The sequence below is a fragment of the Oncorhynchus masou genome, chromosome 29, assembly GCF_036934945.1.
Source record: "Oncorhynchus masou masou isolate Uvic2021 chromosome 29, UVic_Omas_1.1, whole genome shotgun sequence".
NCBI lineage: Eukaryota > Metazoa > Chordata > Actinopteri > Salmoniformes > Salmonidae > Oncorhynchus > Oncorhynchus masou.
The window spans coordinates 95,631,105-95,652,151 of NC_088240.1; the positions used below are offsets into that span (position 1 = coordinate 95,631,105).

At 44.7% G+C, this 21,047-nt stretch overlaps 1 protein-coding gene across 1 annotated transcript in view; it reads right to left on the reverse strand.

Moving 5' to 3' along the window:
- The window catches only part of LOC135521017 (transmembrane protein 65-like), a 134,539-nt gene that overhangs the window by 38,054 nt on the left and 75,438 nt on the right, over positions 1-21,047 (reverse strand). Inside the window, exons 3-5 of the mRNA XM_064946919.1 lie at positions 18,307-18,351; positions 16,136-16,203; positions 14,394-14,448 (exon numbers count right to left, since the gene is read on the reverse strand). Coding sequence (XP_064802991.1) covers positions 14,394-14,448; positions 16,136-16,203; positions 18,307-18,351 — 168 coding nt within the window. The remainder of the gene's footprint in view (positions 1-14,393; positions 14,449-16,135; positions 16,204-18,306; positions 18,352-21,047) is intronic.

The window sequence follows — 21,047 nt, forward strand, 5'->3', positions numbered from 1 at the left end:
TCTGGGCCCTGTTAGTTATAGTAGAGCCCTGGGTCCAGCCTGCTATTAGTTATAGTAGAGCTCTGGGTCCAGCCTGCTGTTAGTTATAGTAGAGCTCTGGGTCCAGCCTGCTGTTAGTTATAGTAGAGCTCTGGGCCCTGTTAGTTATAGTAGAGCCCTAGGTCCAGCCTGCTGTTAGTTACAGTAGAGCTCTGGGTCCAGCCTGCTGATAGTTATAGTAGAGCTCTGGGTCCAGCCTGCTGTTAGTTATAGTAGAGCTCTGGGTCCAGCCTGCTGTTAGTTATAGTAGAGCTCTGGGTCCAGCCTGCTGTTAGTTACAGTAGAGCTCTGGGTCCAGCCTGCTGTTAGTTATAGTAGAGCCCTGGGTCCAACCTGCTGTTAGTTATAGTAGAGCTCTGGGTCCAGCCTGCTGTTAGTAATAGTAGAGCTCTGGGTCCAGCCTGCTGTTAGTTACAGTAGAGCTCTGGGTCCAGCCTGCTGTTAGTTATAGTAGAGCTCTGGGTCCAGCCTGCTGTTAGTAATAGTAGAGCTCTGGGTCCAGCCTGCTGTTAGTTATAGTAGAGCTCTGTGTCCAGCCTGCTGTTAGTTATAGTAGAGCTCTGGGTCCAGCCTGCTGTTAGTTACAGCCTGGGTCCAGCCTGCTGTTAGTTACAGTAGAGCTCTGTGTCCAGCTTGCTGTTAGTTATAGTAGAGCTCTGGGTCCAGCCTGCTGTTAGTTATAGTAGAGCTCTGGGTCCAGCCTGCTGTTAGTTACAGTAGAGCTCTGGGTCCAACCTGCTGTTAGTTATAGTAGAGCTCTGGGTCCAGCCTGCTGTTAGTTATAGTAGAGCTCTGGGTCCAGCCTGCTGTTAGTTATAGTAGAGCTCTGGGTCCAGCCTGCTGTTAGTTATAGTAGAGCTCTGGGTCCAGCCTGCTGTTAGTTACAGCCTGGGTCCAGCCTGCTGTTAGTTACAGTAGAGCTCTGGGTCCAACCTGCTGTTAGTTATAGTAGAGCTCTGGGTCCAGCCTGCTGTTAGTTATAGTAGAGCTCTGGGTCCAGCCTGCTGTTAGTTACAGTAGAGCCCTGGATCCAGCCTGCTGTTAGTTATAGTAGAGCTCTGGGTCCAGCCTGCTGTTAGTTACAGCCTGGGTCCAGCCTGCTGTTAGTTATAGTAGAGCTCTGGGTCCAACCTACTGTTAGTTATAGTAGAGCTCTGGGTCCAGCCTGCTGTTAGTTATAGTAGAGCTCTGGGTCCAGCCTGCTGTTAGTTATAGTAGAGCTCTGGGTCCAGGCTGCTGTTAGTTATAGTAGAGCTCTGGGTCCAGCCTGCTGTTAGTTATAGTAGAGCTCTGGGTCCAGCCTGCTGATAGTTATAGTAGAGCTCTGGGTCCAGCCTGCTGTTAGTTATAGTAGAGCTCTGGGTCCAGCCTGCTGTTAGTTATAGTAGAGCTCTGGGTCCAGCCTGCTGTTAGTTATAGTAGAGCTCTGGGTCCAGCCTGCTGTTAGTTATAGTAGAGCTCTGGGTCCAGCCTGCTGTTAGTTATAGTAGAGCTCTGGGTCCAGCCTGCTGTTAGTTATAGTAGAGCTCTGGGTCCAACCTGCTGTTAGTTATAGTAGAGCTCTGGGTCCAGCCTGCTGTTAGTTATAGTAGAGCTCTGTGTCCAGCCTGCTGTTAGTTATAGTAGAGCTCTGGGTCCAGCCTGCTGTTAGTTATAGTAGAGCTCTGGGTCCAGCCTGCTGTTAGTTACAGTAGAGCTCTGGGTCCAGCCTGCTGTTAGTTATAGTAGAGCTCTGGGTCCAACCTGCTGTTAGTTACAGTAGAGCTCTGGGTCCAGCCTGCTGTTAGTTATAGTAGAGCTCTGGGTCCAGCCTGCTGTTAGTTATAGTAGAGCTCTGGGTCCAGCCTGCTGTTAGTTATAGTAGAGCTCTGGGTCCAACCTGCTGTTAGTTACAGTAGAGCTCTGGGTCTAGCCTGCTGTTAGTTATAGTAGAGCTCTGGGTCCAGCCTGCTGTTAGTTACAGTAGAGCTCTGGGTCCAGCCTGCTGTTAGTTATAGTAGAGCTCTGGGTCCAGCCTGCTGTTAGTTATAGTAGAGCTCTGGGTCCAACCTGCTGTTAGTTACAGTAGAGCTCTGGGTCCAGCCTGCTGTTAGTAATAGTAGAGCTCTGGGTCCAGCCTGCTGTTAGTTACAGTAGAGCTCTGGGTCCAGCCTGCTGTTAGTTATAGTAGAGCTCTGGGTCCAGCCTGCTGTTAGTTATAGTAGAGCTCTGGGTCCAGCCTGCTGTTAGTTATAGTAGAGCTCTGGGTCCAGCCTGCTGTTAGTTATAGTAGAGCTCTGGGTCCAGCCTGCTGTTAGTTATAGTAGAGCTCTGGGTCCAGCCTGCTGTTAGTTATAGTAGAGCTCTGGGTCCAGCCTGCTGTTAGTTATAGTAGAGCTCTGGGTCCAGCCTGCTGTTAGTTATAGTAGAGCTCTGGGTCCAACCTGCTGTTAGTTATAGTAGAGCTCTGGGTCCAGCCTGCTGTTAGTTATAGTAGAGCTCTGTGTCCAGCCTGCTGTTAGTTATAGTAGAGCTCTGGGTCCAGCCTGCTGTTAGTTATAGTAGAGCTCTGGGTCCAGCCTGCTGTTAGTTATAGTAGAGCTCTGGGTCCAGCCTGCTGTTAGTTATAGTAGAGCTCTGGGTCCAGAACATCACAGCCTTGTCTTTCTACTGTTCCCTGAAATAGCCCTGCAGTATCTCAGTGGGAGGGGATTCACAGTCTATTATACAGCAGAGCTATATGACCAGCAGACACACTTCCACATAGAATACTATCCTGTATCTGAATTAATTTACTCCACATGGAATACTATCCTGTATCTGAATTAATTTACTCCACATAGAATACTATCCTGTATCTGAATTAATTTACTCCACATAGAATACTATACTGGATCTGAATTAATTTACTCCACATAGAATACTATACTGGATCTGAATTAATTTCTTCCACATAGAATACTATACTGTATCTAAATTAATTTACTCCACATAGAATACTATACTGCATCTGAATTCATTTTTTTATTTTTTTACCTTTATTTAACCAGTCAAGTCAGTTAAGAACAAATTCTTATTTTCAATGACGGCCTAGGAACAGTGGGTTAACTGCCTGTTCAGGGGCAGAACGACAGATTTTGTACCTTGTCAGCTCGGGGATTTGAACTTGCAACCTTTCGGTTACTAGTCCAATGCTCTAACCACTAGGCTACACTGCCGCCCCGCCCCCACTCCACATAGAATACTATACTGTATCTGAATTAATTTACTCCACATGGAATACTATCCTGTATCTGAATGAATTTACTCCACATAGAATACTATCCTGTATCTGAATTCATTTACTCCACATGGAATACTATCCTGTATCTGAATTAATTTACTCCACATGGAATACTATCCTGTATCTGAATTCATTTACTCCACATGGAATACTATCCTGTATCTGAATTAATTTACTCCACATGGAATACTATCCTGTATCTGAATTAAATTACTCCACATGGAATACTATCCTGTATCTGAATTCATTTACTCCACATGGAATACTATCCTGTATCTGAATTATTTTACTCCACATGGAATACTATCCTGTATCTGAATTCATTTACTCCACATAGAATACTATCATGTATCTAAATTCATTTACTTCACATAGAATACTATCATGTATCTAAATTCATTTACTCCACATAGAATACTATCCTGGATCTGAATTAATTTACTCCACATGGAATACTATACTGGATCTGAATTAAATTACTCCACATAGAATACTATCCTGTATCTGAATTAAACTGTGGTCAAAACTAGTAAAGGGCCCAGTGAAATGCCTTTGTGCTGTAACTGTTAACCATAATCAAGAGAACAGAAGGTTTCCTGCTCAGAGGAATATATCTGAGGGGAAAAAGAGAATACCAAACAGAAAACAATCTCCCACTATCACAATACATATGTTGTTGTCCCAGAACACAGGCCAGCCATAGGTGATGCTGCAGACCTCAACTACCCCAGGATTCAATATGTTGTTATCCCAGAACACAGGCCAGCCATAGGTGATGCTGCAGGCCTCAACTACCCCAGGATTCAATATGTTGTTATCCCATAACACAGGCCAGCCATAGGTGATGCTGCAGACCTCAACTACCCCAGGATTCAATATGTTGTTGTCCCAGAACACAGGCCAGCCATAGGTGATGCTGCAGACCTCAACTACACCAGGATTCAATATGTTGTTATCCCAGAACACAGGCCAGCCATAGGTGATGCTGCAGGCCTCAACTACCCCAGGATTCAATATGTTGTTATCCCAGAACACAGGCCAGCCATAGGTGATGCTGCAGACCTCAACTACACCAGGATTCAATATGTTGTTATCCCAGAACACAGGCCAACCATAGGTGATGCTGCAGGCCTCAACTACCCCAGGATTCAATATGTTGTTGTCCCATAACACAGGCCAGCCATAGGTGATGCTGCAGTCCTCAACTACCCCAGGATTCAATATGTTGTTATCCCATAACACAGGCCAGCCATAGGTGATGCTGCAGGCCTCAACTACCACAGGATTCAATATGTTGTTATCCCAGAACACAGGCCAGCCATAGGTGATGCTGCAGGCCTCAACTACCCCAGGATTCAATATGTTGTTATCCCAGAACACAGGCCAGCCATAGGTGATGCTGCAGGCCTCAACTACCCCAGGATTCAATATGTTGTTATCCCAGAACACAGGCCAACCATAGGTGATGCTGCAGGCCTCAACTACCCCAGGATTCAATATGTTGTTATCCCATAACACAGGCCAGCCATAGGTGATGCTGCAGGCCTCAACTACCCCAGGATTCAATATGTTGTTATCCCATAACACAGGCCAGCCATAGGTGATGATGCAGTCCTCAACTACCCCAGGATTCAATATGTTGTTGTCCCAGAACACAGGCCAGCCATAGGTGATGCTGCAGACCTCAACTACCCCAGGATTCAATATGTTGTTATCCCATAACACAGGCCAGCCATAGGTGATGCTGCAGGCTTCAACTACCCCAGGATTCAATATGTTGTTATCCCAGAACACAGGCCAACCATAGGTGATGCTGCAGGCCTCAACTACCCCAGGATTCAATATGTTGTTATCCCATAACACAGGCCAGCCATATGTGATGCTGCAGGCTTCAACTACCCCAGGATTCAATATGTTGTTATCCCATAACACAGGCCAACCATAGGTGATGCTGCAGACCTCAACTACCCCAGGATTCAATATGTTGTTATCCCATAACACAGGCCAGCCATAGGTGATGCTGCAGGCTTCAACTACCCCAGGATTCAATATGTTGTTATCCCATAACACAGGCCAACCATAGGTGATGCTGCAGACCTCAACTACCCCAGGATTCAATATGTTGTTATCCCATAACACAGGCCAACCATAGGTGATGCTGCAGACCTCAACTACCCCAGGATTCAATATGTTGTTATCCCATAACACAGGCCAACCATAGGTGATGCTGCAGACCTCAACTACCCCAGGATTCAATATGTTGTTATCCCAGAACACAGGCCAGCCATAGGTGATGCTGCAGACCTCAACTACCCCAGGATTCAATATGTTGTTATCCCAGAACACAGGCCAACCATAGGTGATGCTGCAGACCTCAACTACCCCAGGATTCAATATGTTGTTATCCCAGAACACAGGCCAGCCATAGGTGATGCTGCAGGCCTCAACTACCCCAGGATTCAATATGTTGTTATCCCAGAACACAGGCCAGCCATAGGTGATGCTGCAGACCTCAACTACCCCAGGATTCAATATGTTGTTATCCCAGAACACAGGCCAACCATAGGTGATGCTGCAGGCCTCAACTACCCCAGGATTCAATATGTTGTTATCCCAGAACACAGGCCAGCCATAGGTGATGCTGCAGGCCTCAACTACCCCAGGATTCAATATGTTGTTATCCCAGAACACAGGCCAGCCATAGGTGATGCTGCAGACCTCAACTACCCCAGGATTCAATATGTTGTTATCCCAGAACACAGGCCAGCCATAGGTGATGCTGCAGACCTCAACTACCACAGGATTCAATATGTTGTTATCCCATAACACAGGCCAACCATAGGTGATGCTGCAGACCTCAACTACCCCAGGATTCAATATGTTGTTATCCCATAACACAGGCCAACCATAGGTGATGCTGCAGACCTCAACTACCCCAGGATTCAATATGTTGTTATCCCAGAACACAGGCCAGCCATAGGTGATGCTGCAGACCTCAACTACCCCAGGATTCAATATGTTGTTATCCCAGAACACAGGCCAACCATAGGTGATGCTGCAGGCCTCAACTACCCCAGGATTCAATATGTTGTTATCCCAGAACACAGGCCAGCCATAGGTGATGCTGCAGGCCTCAACTACCCCAGGATTCAATATGTTGTTATCCCAGAACACAGGCCAGCCATAGGTGATGCTGCAGGCCTCAACTACCCCAGGATTCAATATGTTGTTATCCCAGAACACAGGCCAGCCATAGGTGATGCTGCAGACCTCAACTACCCCAGGATTCAATATGTTGTTATCCCATAACACAGGCCAGCCATAGGTGATGCTGCAGGCCTCAACTACCCCAGGATTCAATATGTTGTTATCCCAGAACACAGGCCAGCCATAGGTGATGCTGCAGACCTGCAGACTCCTCTCCTCTCCTCTCTTTCCCTCACCTCTCCTCTCCTCCTCTTACCTCCACCTCCCCCCTCCTCTCTTCTCTTTCCCTCACCTCTCCTCCTCTCCCCAAGGCCAGAGAAAGGGAAGGGAGAGGGACACAGAATAAAATAGATCATTTTGTCATTATATTCTGTATAGAGAGTGTATTATCCCCATCCTCTATCTGACAACCTGATGTTCTCCTCTGTTACAGGCTCATATATCTCTGATATGTTCTCCTCTGTTACACTCTCATTTATCTCTGATATGTTCTCCTCTGTTACAGGCTCATTTATCTCTGATATGTTCTCCTCTGTTAAACTCTCATTTATCTCTGATATGTTCTCCTCTGTTAAACTCTCATTTATCTCTGATATGTTCTCCTCTGTTAAACTCTCATTTATCTCTGATATGTTCTCCTCTGTTACAGGCTCATTTATCTCTGATATGTTCTCCTCTGTTAAACTCTCATTTATCTCTGATATGTTCTCCTCTGTTAAACTCTCATTTATCTCTGATATGTTCTCCTCTGTTAAACTCTCATTTATCTCTGATATGTTGTCCTCTGTTAAAGTCTAATTTATCTCTGATATGTTCTCCTCTGTTAAAGTCTAATTTATCTCTGATATGTTCTCCTCTGTTAAAGTCTAATTTATCTCTGATATGTTCTCCTCTGTTAAAGTCTAATTTATCTCTGATATGTTCTCCTCTGTTAAACTCTCATTTATCTCTGATATGTTCTCCTCTGTTAAAGTCTAATTTATCTCTGATATGTTCTCCTCTGTTAAACTCTCATTTATCTCTGATATGTTCTCCTCTGTTAAAGTCTAATTTATCTCTGTTATGTTCTCCTCTGTTAAAGTCTAATTTATCTCTGATATGTTCTCCTCTGTTAAAGTCTAATTTATCTCTGATATGTTCTCCTCTGTTAAAGTCTAATTTATCTCTGTTATGTTCTCCTCTGTTAAACTCTCATTTATCTCTGATATGTTCTCCTCTGTTACAGGCTCATTTATCTCTGATATGTTCTCCTCTGTTAAAGTCTAATTTATCTCTGATATGTTCTCCTCTGTTAAACTCTCATTTATCTCTGATATGTTCTCCTCTGTTAAACTCTCATTTATCTCTGATATGTTCTCCTCTGTTAAACTCTCATTTATCTCTGATATGTTCTCCTCTGTTAAACTCTCATGTATCTCTGATATGTTCTCCTCTGTTAAACTCTCATTTATCTCTGATATGTTCTCCTCTGTTACAGGCTCATTTATCTCTGATATGTTCTCCTCTGTTAAACTCTCATTTATCTCTGATATGTTCTCCTCTGTTAAACTCTCATTTATCTCTGATATGTTCTCCTCTGTTAAACTCTCATTTATCTCTGATATGTTCTCCTCTGTTAAACTCTCATTTATCTCTGATATGTTCTCCTCTGTTACAGGCTCATTTATCTCTGATATGTTCTCCTCTGTTAAACTCTCATTTATCTCTGATATGTTCTCCTCTGTTAAACTCTCATTTATCTCTGATATGTTCTCCTCTGTTACAGGCTGAAGTGTCAGTCATCTGTGATGTGATATGACTGTTATGGTATGTTGTATGTTATATTATGGTACGGTAGCTAGCTAGGCTATGGATGAGTCCCAAATAGTACCCTATTCCCTATATAGTGCACTACCCTATGGGCCCTGGTCAAAAGCAGTGCCCTGTATAGGGAACGGGGCGCCATTTGGGATGCACTGGTCTCTCTGTCGTTTGGTTCCCAAGAAGGCTGAATCGTTCTGTCAAAATGCAAATGATCACCCCTCGTCCTAAAGTGAACGGCTCGGATATCGCTGTCGTCATTCAGATGACTGAAGAGGAATATTACCATAGATATGAATAATCATCACCCGCTGTCTGTCGCTCTCTTCAGTGTCTGGCAGCAAGCCAGACCAGGGGACGAACTGAGAGAACGCGTGTTTCAAACGGCTGCCTATTCCCTACATCCCTCAAACTCAACTCTGGTCCTCCAAGTCAGTCCCTCTGCGTGTTTTCATTGTTGTCCTCTAATCAGGGCCTGATTTTAGACCTGGGACACCAGTCATTGTTGTCTTCTAATCAGGGCCTGATTTAGACCTGGGACACCAGTCATTGTTGTCCTCTAATCAGGGCCTGATTTAGACCTGAGACACCAGTCATTGTTGTCCTCTAATCAGGGCCTGATTTAGACCTGGGACACCAGTCATTGTTGTCCTCTAATTAGGAACCGATTTAGACCTGGGACACCAGTCATTGTTCACCTCTAATCAGGGCCTGATTTAGACCTGGGACACCAGTCATTGTTCACCTCTAATCAGGGCCTGATTTAGACCTGGGACACCAGTCATTGTTGTCCTCTAATCAGGGCTTGATTTGAGGCAACCCAAGGCTTTAATAAGACGTTGAGTGTAGGATTAAATTGGCTATTGCCAAGTTACATTCAGATGGACATGTAATGTATTGAGATAGTCGCTAGTGAAAGTCTACACAACCCCCTGGACAGTCTTCACATTTCCTGCTTTAAAATTAAATCGAAAAAGAGATTAAATTAGATTTTTTTCCCTATTGATCTACACAACCTAATCCACATTTTCATAGAGAAATAATAAAAACAAAACAAAAAATGGATTTACTAATAAAAATGGATTTACTAAGAAATTGAAAATGAGTGTAATTGATTGTCTTCACATCCAAGAGTGGAATGGGTGGAATCACTTGTGGCAGCCATGACAGCTGTGAATGAATGTGAATAAGTTTCAACCAACCTTGCACAACTCTTAGGGCAACATATATCAGAGAGAATAAAGTAGACGGCACACGTCAAACGTATGATTTATGCCCATATATGGGCATCCTGTTCCTGTTCTCACGCGTTAGAGGGTGTGCTAATTTATGCATATATCTATTCCTTTGAAGTTGTCATGATGATTGATGTGTAGGGACCTGGTTGAACTGGGGGGGTCTGTGTTTGAACATTTGAAAGAGAATTGCCCCACAACCCCTATTGTATTGCCTTTAGGGTTGTTATCTATGAAGCAGGAATGGCTAGGAGGGGGAGTGTGTTAACTTTTTGGACAAAATTAAAAACTACGGGTTTGGGTCAAATCCAATGCAATACAACACAGAGTGAAATTCTCTGTATTTTCAAGTAATGTGTTGGCAGCATCATGTTATGGGTATGCTTCTCACCAGCAGGGACTGGGGAGTTTGTCAGGATCAAAATGAATACAAAAAGAGTCAAATCCAGGTAAAAAGTTTGTTTTGTTTGTTTTTTGCATGACAATAACACATTTGAATGCCAAAGACACACTAGAATGGCTTTCCAATAGGTGTTGATTGTTCCTGAGTGGTCCAGTCTCAGTCCTGACTTAAATTTGCTTGAAAATCAGAGACACGGTTAGAATATTACTGTCCATCAAAGATTGACAACCAAATTTACTGAGCTTGAGTCATTTTTACAAAAACAATGGACATACAGTGTATTTGGAAAGTGTTCAGACCCCTTGCCCTTTTCCACATTTTGTTATGTTACAGCCTTATTCTAAAATGGATTAAATTACATGTTTTACACAGAATACCCCATAATGACAAAGGAAATTAAATTAAAAAATTAAAAAGTGAAATAACTTATCTGGGGCGGCAGGGTAGCCTAGTGGTTAGAGCGTTGGACTAGTAACCGAAAGGTTGCAAGTTCGAATTCCCAAGCTGACAAGGTACAAATCTGTCATTCTGCCCCTGAACATGCAGTTAACCCACTGTTCCTAGGCAGTCATTGAAAATAAGAATTTGTTCTTAACTGACTTGCCTAGTAAAATAAAGGTAAAATAAATAAAAAAATAAAAAATTTACACAAGTATTCAGACCCTTTGCTATGAGACTTGAATTTGAGCTCAGGTGCAACCTGTTTCCATTGTTCATCCTTGAGATGTTTCTACAACTTGATTGGAGTCCACCTGTGGTAAATTCAATTGATTGGACATGATTTGGAAAGACACACACCTGTCTGTATAAGGTCCCACAGTTGACAGTGCATTTCAGAGCAAAAACCAAGCCATGAGGTTGACGGAGTTGTCCGTAGAGCTCCGAGACAGAATTGTTTTGAGGCACAGGTCTGGGGAAGGGTACCAAAACATTTCTGCAGCATTGAAGGTACCAAAGAACACACTGACCTCCATCATTCTTAAATGGAAGAAGTTTGGAACCATCAAGACTCTTCCTAGAGCTGGCCGCCCGGCCAAACTGAGCAACCCTGATGGTCTCTGACAGAGCTCCAGCGTTCCTCTGTGGAGATGGGAGAATCTTCCAGAAGGACAACCATCTCTGCAGCACTTTACTAATCAAGACTTTATGGTAGAGAGGCCAGACGGAAGCCACTCCTCAGAAAAATGCACGACAGCCTGCTTGGAGTTTGCCAAAAGACACCAAAAGACTCTCAAACCATGAGAAACAAGATTCTCTGGTCTGATGAAACAAAGATTCAACTCTTTGTCCTGAATGCCAAGCGTCACGTCTGGAGGAAACCTGGCACCATCCCTACGGTGAAGCTTGGTGGTGGCAGTATCATGCTGCGGTGATGTTTTTCAGCGGCAGGGACTGGGAGACGAGTCAGGATCGAGGAACCTCAGACTGGGGGCGAAGGATTAGCTTCCAACAGGACAAAGACCCTAAGCACACAGCCAAGACATCACAGGAGTGGCTTCAGGACAAGTTTATGAATGTCCTTGAGTGGCCCAGCCGCAGCTCAGACTTGAACCCAATCAAACATCTCTGGAGAGACCTGGAAATAGTTGTGCAGCGATGCTCCTCATCTAACCTGACAGGGCTTGAGAGGATCTGCAGAGAAGAATGGGAGTAACTCCCCAAATACAGGTGCGCCAAGCGTCATACCCAAGAAGACTTCGAGGATATATTTGGGTCAAAGGTGCTTCAACAAAGTACTAAGTAAAGGGTCTGAATACTTATGTAAATGTGAGTCACTTTTTTATTTTCTATACATTTACTCAAATTTATAAAAACCTGTTTTTGCTTTGTCATTATGGAGTATCGTTTTAGAGTAAGGCTGTAACGTAACAAAATGTGGAAAAAGTCAAGGGGTCTGAATACTTCCCTGTATGCTCTGTATGGGGCAGCAGGGTCGCCTAGTGGTTAGAGTGGAGGGGCGGCAGGGTAGCCTAGTGGTTAGAGTGGAGGGGCGGCAGGGTAGCCTAGTGGTTAGAGTGGAGGGGCGGCAGGGTAGCCTAGTGGTTAGAGTGGAGGGGCGGCAGGGTAGCCTAGTGGTTAGAGTGGAGGGGCGGCAGGGTAGCCTAGTGGTTAGAGTGGAGGGGCGGCAGGGTAGACTAGTGGTTAGAGTGGAGGGGCGGCAGGGTAGCCTAGTGGTTAGAGTGGAGGGGCGGCAGGGTAGCCTAGTGGTTAGAGTGGAGGGGCGGCAGGGTAGCCTAGTGGTTAGAGTGGAGGGGCGGCAGGGTAGCCTAGTGGTTAGAGTGGAGGGGCAGCAGGGTAGCCTAGTGGTTAGAGTGGAGGGGCAGCAGGGTAGCCTAGTGGTTAGAGTGGAGGGGCGGCAGGGTAGACTAGTGGTTAGAGTGGAGGGGCGGCAGGGTAGCCTAGTGGTTAGAGTGGAGGGGCGGCAGGGTAGCCTAGTGGTTAGAGTGGAGGGGCGGCAGGGTAGCCTAGTGGTTAGAGTGGAGGGGCGGCAGGGTAGCCTAGTGGTTAGAGTGGAGGGGCGGCAGGGTAGCCTAGTGGTTAGAGTGGAGGGGCAGCAGGGTAGCCTAGTGGTTAGAGTGGAGGGGCCGCAGGGTAGCCTAGTGGTTAGAGTGGAGGGGCGGCAGGGTAGACTAGTGGTTAGAGTGGAGTGGCGGCAGGGTAGCCTAGTGGTTAGAGTGGAGGGGCGGCAGGGTAGCCTAGTGGTTAGAGTGGAGGGGCGGCAGGGTAGCCTAGTGGTTAGAGTGGAGGGCGGCAGGGTAGCCTAGTGGTTAGAGTGGAGGGGCGGCAGGGTAGCCTAGTGGTTAGAGTGGAGGGGCGGCAGGGTAGCCTAGTGGTTAGAGTGGAGGGGCGGCAGGTCGCCTAGTGGTTAGAGTGGAGGGGCAGCAGGGTAGCCTAGTGGTTAGAGTGGAGGGGCAGCAGGGTAGCCTAGTGGTTAGAGTGGAGGGGCAGCAGGGTAGCCTAGTGGTTAGAGTGGAGGGGCAGCAGGGTAGCCTAGTGGTTAGAGTGGAGGGGCAGCAGGGTAGCCTAGTGGTTAGAGTGGAGGGGCAGCAGGGTAGCCTAGTGGTTAGAGTGGAGGGGCAGCAGGGTAGCCTAGTGGTTAGAGTGGAGGGGCAGCAGGGTAGCCTAGTGGTTAGAGTGGAGGGGCAGCAGGGTAGCCTAGTGGTTAGAGTGGAGGGGCGGCAGGGTAGCCTAGTGGTTAGAGTGGAGGGGCGGCAGGGTAGCCTAGTGGTTAGAGTGGAGGGGCGGCAGGGTAGCCTAGTGGTTAGAGTGGAGGGCGGCAGGGTAGCCTAGTGGTTAGAGTGGAGGGGCGGCAGGGCAGCCTAGTGGTTAGAGTGGAGGGGCGGCAGGGTAGCCTAGTGGTTAGAGTGGAGGGGCAGCAGGGTAGCCTAGTGGTTAGAGTGGAGGGGCGGCAGGTTAGCCTAGTGGTTAGAGTGGAGGGGCGGCAGGGTAGCCTAGTGGTTAGAGTGGAGGGGCGGCAGGTAGCCTAGTGGTTAGAGTGGAGGGACGGCAGGTAGCCTAGTGGTTAGAGTGGAGGGGCGGCAGGGTAGCCTAGTGGTTAGAGTGGAGGGGCGGCAGGTTAGCCTAGTGGTTAGAGTGGAGGGGCGGCAGGGTAGCCTAGTGGTTAGAGTGGAGGGGCGGCAGGGTAGCCTAGTGGTTAGAGTGGAGGGGCGGCAGGGTCGCCTAGTGGTTAGAGTGGAGGGGCGGCAGGGTAGACTAGTGGTTAGAGCGTTGCACTAGTAACCGGAAGGTTGCAAGTTCAAACCCCAGAGCTGACAAGGTAAAATTCTGTCATTCTGCCCCTGAACAGGCAGTTAACCCACTGTTCCTAAGCCGTCATTGAAAATAAGAATTTGTTCTTAACTGACTTGCCTGGTTAAATAAAGGTGTAAAACAATGTTGGTATAATATTATAAAATATGATTCACCGTTGTCATGGCTGCCAAAGGTGCATCCACCAAGTATTAACTCTGGGGGGTGAAGACACACGCAATCAAGGCGTCTTCAGGTTAATTTTTATTATTTAACTCATTTTGAACATTTTCCGTAAAAAAAAAATGTCACTTTGAAAATGTGGAGTAGGTTGTGTAGCCCTGTAGGGGAAAAAAATCAAATGTAATCCCTTTTTAAATGTAATCCCGTTTGAAATGTAATCTCTTTTTAAATGTAATCCCGTTTGAAATGTAATCCCCTTTGAAATGTAATCCCGTTTGAAATGTAATCCCGTTTGAAATGTAATCCCTTTTGAAATGTAATCCCTTTTGAAATGTAATCTTAAAACTGTGCAAGGGGTGTGTAGACTTTCACTAGGCACTGTAAATATACAAAAAAAAAACATTACAAAGCATATAGTCTGCATTCCAAATGGCACCCTATTCCCCATATAGTGAACTACAAAGGGAATACGGTCCCATTAGGGACTCACATATTATTTCTGGTTTCGACATACCTGCCATGGTTGAAATCCCAAGGATCACACCTATGGACAACTCAATCTGCGTGCCCTAAAAACAAAACACACAAACACCCTCATCAATTCTCTGTTGTTATTTGTTAAGGCCATGTGGGAAAACCCAACACGTGATATATATTCATATAGTGTGTGTTTCATGCTGTAATGAAAAACCACCGCTGAAAGCTAAAGCTTTTGTATTCAACTTCAATGAGTCATTTTTTGTCCCTCAGAATGACAGTCTTTGAATGAGGTTAAGTGAGTTAGATGTGGATAAAAGAGTCTGCTTTTTGTGGCAAAAAAAATAAATGTCAATGTTTTGAAAAGCTAAAATAGAATTGACCAACTCTCGAGTTACAGAAAATGACAGATACCAGATTCTCACTTCAACGTTAATGAAACAGATATCTACCACATATTACTGTAGAATCTATCTAATATTACTGTAAAACTAGCATGGATAGAGGTCTACCACATATTACTGTATAATATATCTAATATTACTGTAAAACTAGTATGGATAGAGGTCTACCACATATTACTGTAGAATATATCTAATATTACTGTAAAACTAGCATGGATAGAGGTCTACCACATATTACTGTATAATATATCTAATATTACTGTAAAACTAGTATGGATAGAGGTCTACCACATATTACTGTAGAATATATCTAATATTACTGTAAAACTAGCATGGATAGAGATCTACCACATATTACTGTAAAACTAGTATGGATAGAGGTCTACCACATATGACTGTAGAATATATCTAATATTACTGTAAAACTAGCATGGATAGAGATCTACCACATATTACTGTAATACTAGTATGGATAGAGGTCTACCACATATTACTGTAGAATATATCTAATATTACTGTAAAACTAGCATGGACAGAGATCTACCACATATTAGCGTCTGCTAAATGACTTAAATGTAAATGTAAATACTGTAATATTAGTATGAATAGAGGTCTACCACATATTACTGTAGATTCGATCTAATATCACTGTAAAACTAGTATGGATAGAGGGCTACCACATATTACTGTAGAATATATCTAGTATTACTGTAATACTAGTATAAATAGAGGTCTACCACATATTACTGAATAACATATATAGTATTACGGTAATACTAGTATGGATAGAGGGCTACCACATATTACTGTATTATATATATAATATTACTGTAATACTAGTATGTATAGAGGTCTACCACATATTATTGTATAATCTATCTAGTATTACTCTAATACTAGTATGGATAGAGGTCTACCACATATTACTGTATAATCTATCTAGTATTACTGTAATACTAGTATGGATAGAGGTCTACCACATATTACTGTATAATCTATCTAATATTACTGTAAAACTAGTATGGATAGAGGTCTACCACATATTACTGTATAATATATCTAGTATTACCGTAATACTAGTATGGATAGAGGGCTACAGCATATATATTACTGTAATACTATCTAGTATTACGGTAATACTAGTATGATAGAGGTCTACCACATATTACCGTAATACTAGTATGGATAGAGGGCTACCACATATTACTGTATAATATATCTAGTATTACCATAATACTAGTGTGGATAGAGGGCTACAGCATATATATTACCGTAGAATCTATCTAGTATTACGGTAATACTAGTATGATAGAAGGTCTACCACAGAGACTCAGATCTAAACGTGATATTAATTTGATAAAGTGGTGTAACTTACAGCTACAATCATGATGGCATTGTCCAGGAAACCAAACCCTACAAAAGGAATGGCGTTGTGTAGAAGAACTGCAAAAGAAGGAACACACACACACACACACCATCCCATTTAACATCACACACACACACACACACACACACACACACACACACACACACACACACACACACACACACACACACACACACACACACACACACACACACACACACACACACACACACACACACACACACACACACACACACACACACACACACACACACACACACACACACCATCCCATTTAACATCCCACACATGTACTGGCAACTTGAAGAAGTGATGAGACACAGTAAACCTGGACGAACATTTGGCAGTTACAATCGGGGAAGAAAAGTGAGATCTACATAACTTGGCCCTCTGTCGTCAGTCCTACTTCTGGCCAAATGTTCTCTGGTACGACACCAAAACAGGGAGGTGCTGTAAAAACATTGGCCGTCTGATTCAACTAATCAAAAGCAAAGGAATCTGTCTTGAACCTGAATGAACTCATTCTAACTCCTATTGGCCATCAATGTGGAATTCTTTTCCACTCTGGTCATCAACCCGGGTATACTGCATGATAGTCATCAGTTTAGCCCTGGTGAATATGTGGGCTGGGAATGTGTCTGTGAGCACAGTGACAGGGAGGAAACAAATCCTCCAGCGTTCTCCACTGTTTCATATTTGAATCCTCCAGCGTTCCCCACTGTTTCATATATGACACCTCTCTCTTTTCAAAGACATCTCTCTCTTTTCAAAGACACCTCTCTCTTTTCAAAGACACCTCTTTCTTTTCAAAGACACCTCTCTCTCTTTTCAAAGACACCTCTCTCTTTTCAAATACATCTCTCTCTTTTCAAAGACACCTCTCTCTTTTCAAAGACACCTCTCTCTTTTCAAAGACACCTCTCTCTCTTTTCAAAGACACCTCTCTCTGTTCAAAGACACCTCTCTCTTTTCAAAGACATCTCTCTCTTTTCAAAGACACATCTCTCTTTTCAAAGACACCTCTCTCTTTTCAAAGACATCTCTCTCTTTTCAAAGACACCTCTCTCTTTTCAAAGACACCTCTCTCTTTTCAAATACATCTCTCTCTTTTCAAAGACACCTCTCTCTTTTCAAAGACATCTCTCTCTTTTCAAAGACACATCTCTCTTTTCAAAGACACCTCTCTCTTTTCAAAGACATCTCTCTCTTTTCAAAGACACCTCTCTCTTTTCAAAGACACCTCTCTCTGTTCAGACAGCTCTCTCTTTTCAAAGACACATCTCTCTTTTCAAAGACACCTCTCTCTTTTCAAAGACATCTCTCTCTTTTCAAAGACACATCTCTCTTTTCAAAGACACCTCTCTCTGTTCAGACAGCTCTCTCTTTTCAAAGACACCTCTCTCTGTTCAAAGACACCTCTCTCTTTTCAAAGACATCTCTCTCTTTTCAAAGACACATCTCTCTTTTCAAAGACACCTCTCTCTGTTCAGACAGCTCTCTCTTTTCAAAGACACCTCTCTCTGTTCAGACACATCTCTCTTTTCAAAGACATCTCTCTCTTTTCAAAGACACATCTCTCTGTTCAGACAGCTCTCTCTTTTCAAAGACACCCCTCTCTGTTCAAAGACACCTCTCTCTGTTCAAAGACACCTCTCTCTCTTTTCAAAGACATCTCTCTCTTTTCAAAGACACATCTCTCTTTTCAAAGACACCTCTCTCTGTTCAGACAGCTCTCTCTTTTCAAATACATCTCTCTCTTTTCAAAGACACCTCTCTCTTTTCAAAGACATCTCTCTCTTTTCAAAGACACATCTCTCTTTTCAAAGACACCTCTCTCTTTTCAAAGACATCTCTCTCTTTTCAAAGACACATCTCTCTTTTCAAAGACACCTCTCTCTTTTCAAAGACATCTCTCTCTTTTCAAAGACACATCTCTCTTTTCAAAGACACCTCTCTCTGTTCAGACAGCTCTCTCTGTTCAAAGACACCTCTCTCTCTTTTCAAAGACACCTCTCTCTTTTCAAAGACATCTCTCTCTGTTCAAAGACACATCTCTCTGTTCAAAGACACCTCTCTCTTTTCAAAGACACCTCTCTCTTTTCAAAGACACCTCTCTATTTTTAAAGACACCTCTCTCTCTCTTTTTCTTCCTGTCTTACCGTATCTCAGCTGAGCCGATGTGGGAGGGGCGATGACCATTTCCCCTGAAGAAGGAAGAAAAAGAAAACATGCATTACTATGGAGAAGAAGACAGTCCTGTCTGGAAGGACATGTCATTACTATGGAGAAGACAGTCCTGTCTGGAAGGACATGTCATTACTATAGAGAAGACAGTCCTGTCTGGAAGGACATGTCATTACTATAGAGAAGACAGTCCTGTCTGGAAGGACATGTCATTACTATAGAGAAGACAGTCCTGTCTGGAAGGACATGTCATTACTATGGAGAAGGAGTCAGTACTGTCTGGAAGGACATGTCATTACTATGGAGAAGAAGACAGTCCTGTCTGGAAGGACATGTCATTACTATGGAGAGGAAGACAGTCCTGTCTGGAAGGACATGTCATTACTGTGGAGAAGACAGTCCTGTCTGGAAGGACATGTCATTACTATGGAGAAGAAGACAGTCCTGTCTGGAAGGACATGTCATTACTATGGAGAGGAAGACAGTCCTGTCTGGAAGGACATGTCATTACTATGGAGAAGAAGACAGTCCTGTCTGGAAGGACATGTCATTACTATGGAGAAGACAGTCCTGTCTGGAAGGACATGTCATTACTATGGAGAAGAAGACAGTCCTGTCTGGAAGGACATGTCATTACCGTGGAGAAGACAGTCCTGTCTGGAAGGACATGTCATTACTATGGAGAAGAAGACAGTCCTGTCTGGAAGGACATGTCATTACTATGGAGAGGAAGACAGTCCTGTCTGGAAGGACATGTCATTACTATGGAGAAGGAGTCAGTCCTGTCTGGAAGGACATGTCATTACTATGGAGAAGACAGTCCTGTCTGGAAGGACATGTCATTACTATGGAGAAGACAGTCCTGTCTGGAAGGACATGTCATTACTATGGAGAAGACAGTCCTGTCTGGAAGGACATGTCATTACTGTGGAGAAGAAGACAGTCCTGTCTGGAAGGACATGTCATTACTATGGAGAAGACAGTCCTGTCTGGAAGGACATGTCATTACTATGGAGAAGAAGACAGTCCTGTCTGGAAGGACATGTCATTACTATGGAGAAGACAGTCCTGTCTGGAAGGACATGTCATTACTATGGAGAAGGAGTCAGTCCTGTCTGGAAGGACATATCATTACTATGGAGAGGAAGACAGTCCTGTCTGGAAGGACATGTCATTACTATGGAGAAGAAGACAGTCCTGTCTGGAAGGACATGTCATTACTATGGAGAAGAAGACAGTCCTGTCTGGAAGGACATGTCATTACTATGGAGAAGGAGTCAGTCCTGTCTGGAAGGACATGTCATTACTATGGAGAAGACAGTCCTGTCTGGAAGGACATGTCATTACTATGGAGAAGACAGTCCTGTCTGGAAGGACATGTCATTACTATGGAGAAGAAGACAGTCCTGTCTGGAAGGACATGTCATTACTATGGAGAAGACAGTCCTGTCTGGAAGGACATGTCATTACTATGGAGAAGGAGTCAGTCCTGTCTGGAAGGACATGTCATTACTATGGAGAAGAAGACAGTCCTGTCTGGAAGGACATGTCATTACTATGGAGAAGACAGTCCTGTCTGGAAGGACATGTCATTACTATGGAGAAGAAGACAGTCCTGTCTGGAAGGACATGTCATTACTATGGAGAAGACAGTCCTGTCTGGAAGGACATGTCATTACTATGGAGAAGAAGACAGTCCTGTCTGGAAGGACATGTCATTACTATGGAGAAGAAGACAGTCCTGTCTGGAAGGACATGTCATTACTATGGAGAAGGAGTCAGTACTGTCTGGAAGGACATGTCATTACTATGGAGAAGTCAGTCCTGTCTGGAAGGACATGTCATTACTATGGAGAAGACAGTCCTGTCTGGAAGGACATGTCATTACTGTGGAGAGGAAGTCAGTCCAGGACAGAGCAGGGATGGAGCCTGGCAGAGGAGCAGAGAGACAGAAAGACAGAGGAACAGAGAGACAGAGGAGGAGAGGGACAGAGAGACAGGGAGGAGAGGGACAGAGAGACAGAGGAGGAGAGGGACAGAGAGACAGAGGAGGAGAGGAACAGAGAGACAGAGGAGGAGAGGGACAGAGAGACAGAGGAGGAGAGGGACAGACAGACAGGGAGGAGAGGGACAGAGAGACAGAGGAGCAGAGGGACAGGGAGGAGAGGGACAGAGAGACAGAGGAGGAGAGGGACAGAGAGACAGGGAACAGAGGGACAGGGAGGAGAGGGACAGAGAGACAGGGAGGAGAGGGACAGAGAGACAGAGGAGGAGAGGGACAGAGAGACAGAGGAGGAGAGGGACAGAGAGACAGAGGAGGAGAGGGACAGAGGGACAGGGAGGAGAGGGACAGAGAGACAGAGGAGGAGAGGGACAGAGAGACAGAGGAGGAGAGGGACAGGGAGGAGAGGGACAGAGAGACAGAGGAGGAGAGGGACAGAGGAGGAGAGGGACAGAGAGACAGAGGAGGAGAGGGACAGAGAGACAGAGGAGCAGAGCGACAGGGAGGAGAGGGACAGAGAGACAGAGGAGGAGAGGGACAGAGGAGGAGAGGGACAGAGAGACAGAGGAGCAGAGCGACAGGGAGGAGAGGGACAGAGAGACAGAGGAGGAGAGGGACAGAGGAGGAGAGGGACAGAGAGACAGAGGAGGAGAGGGACAGAGAGACAGAGGAGGAGAGGGACAGGGAGGAGAGGGACAGAGAGACAGAGGAGGA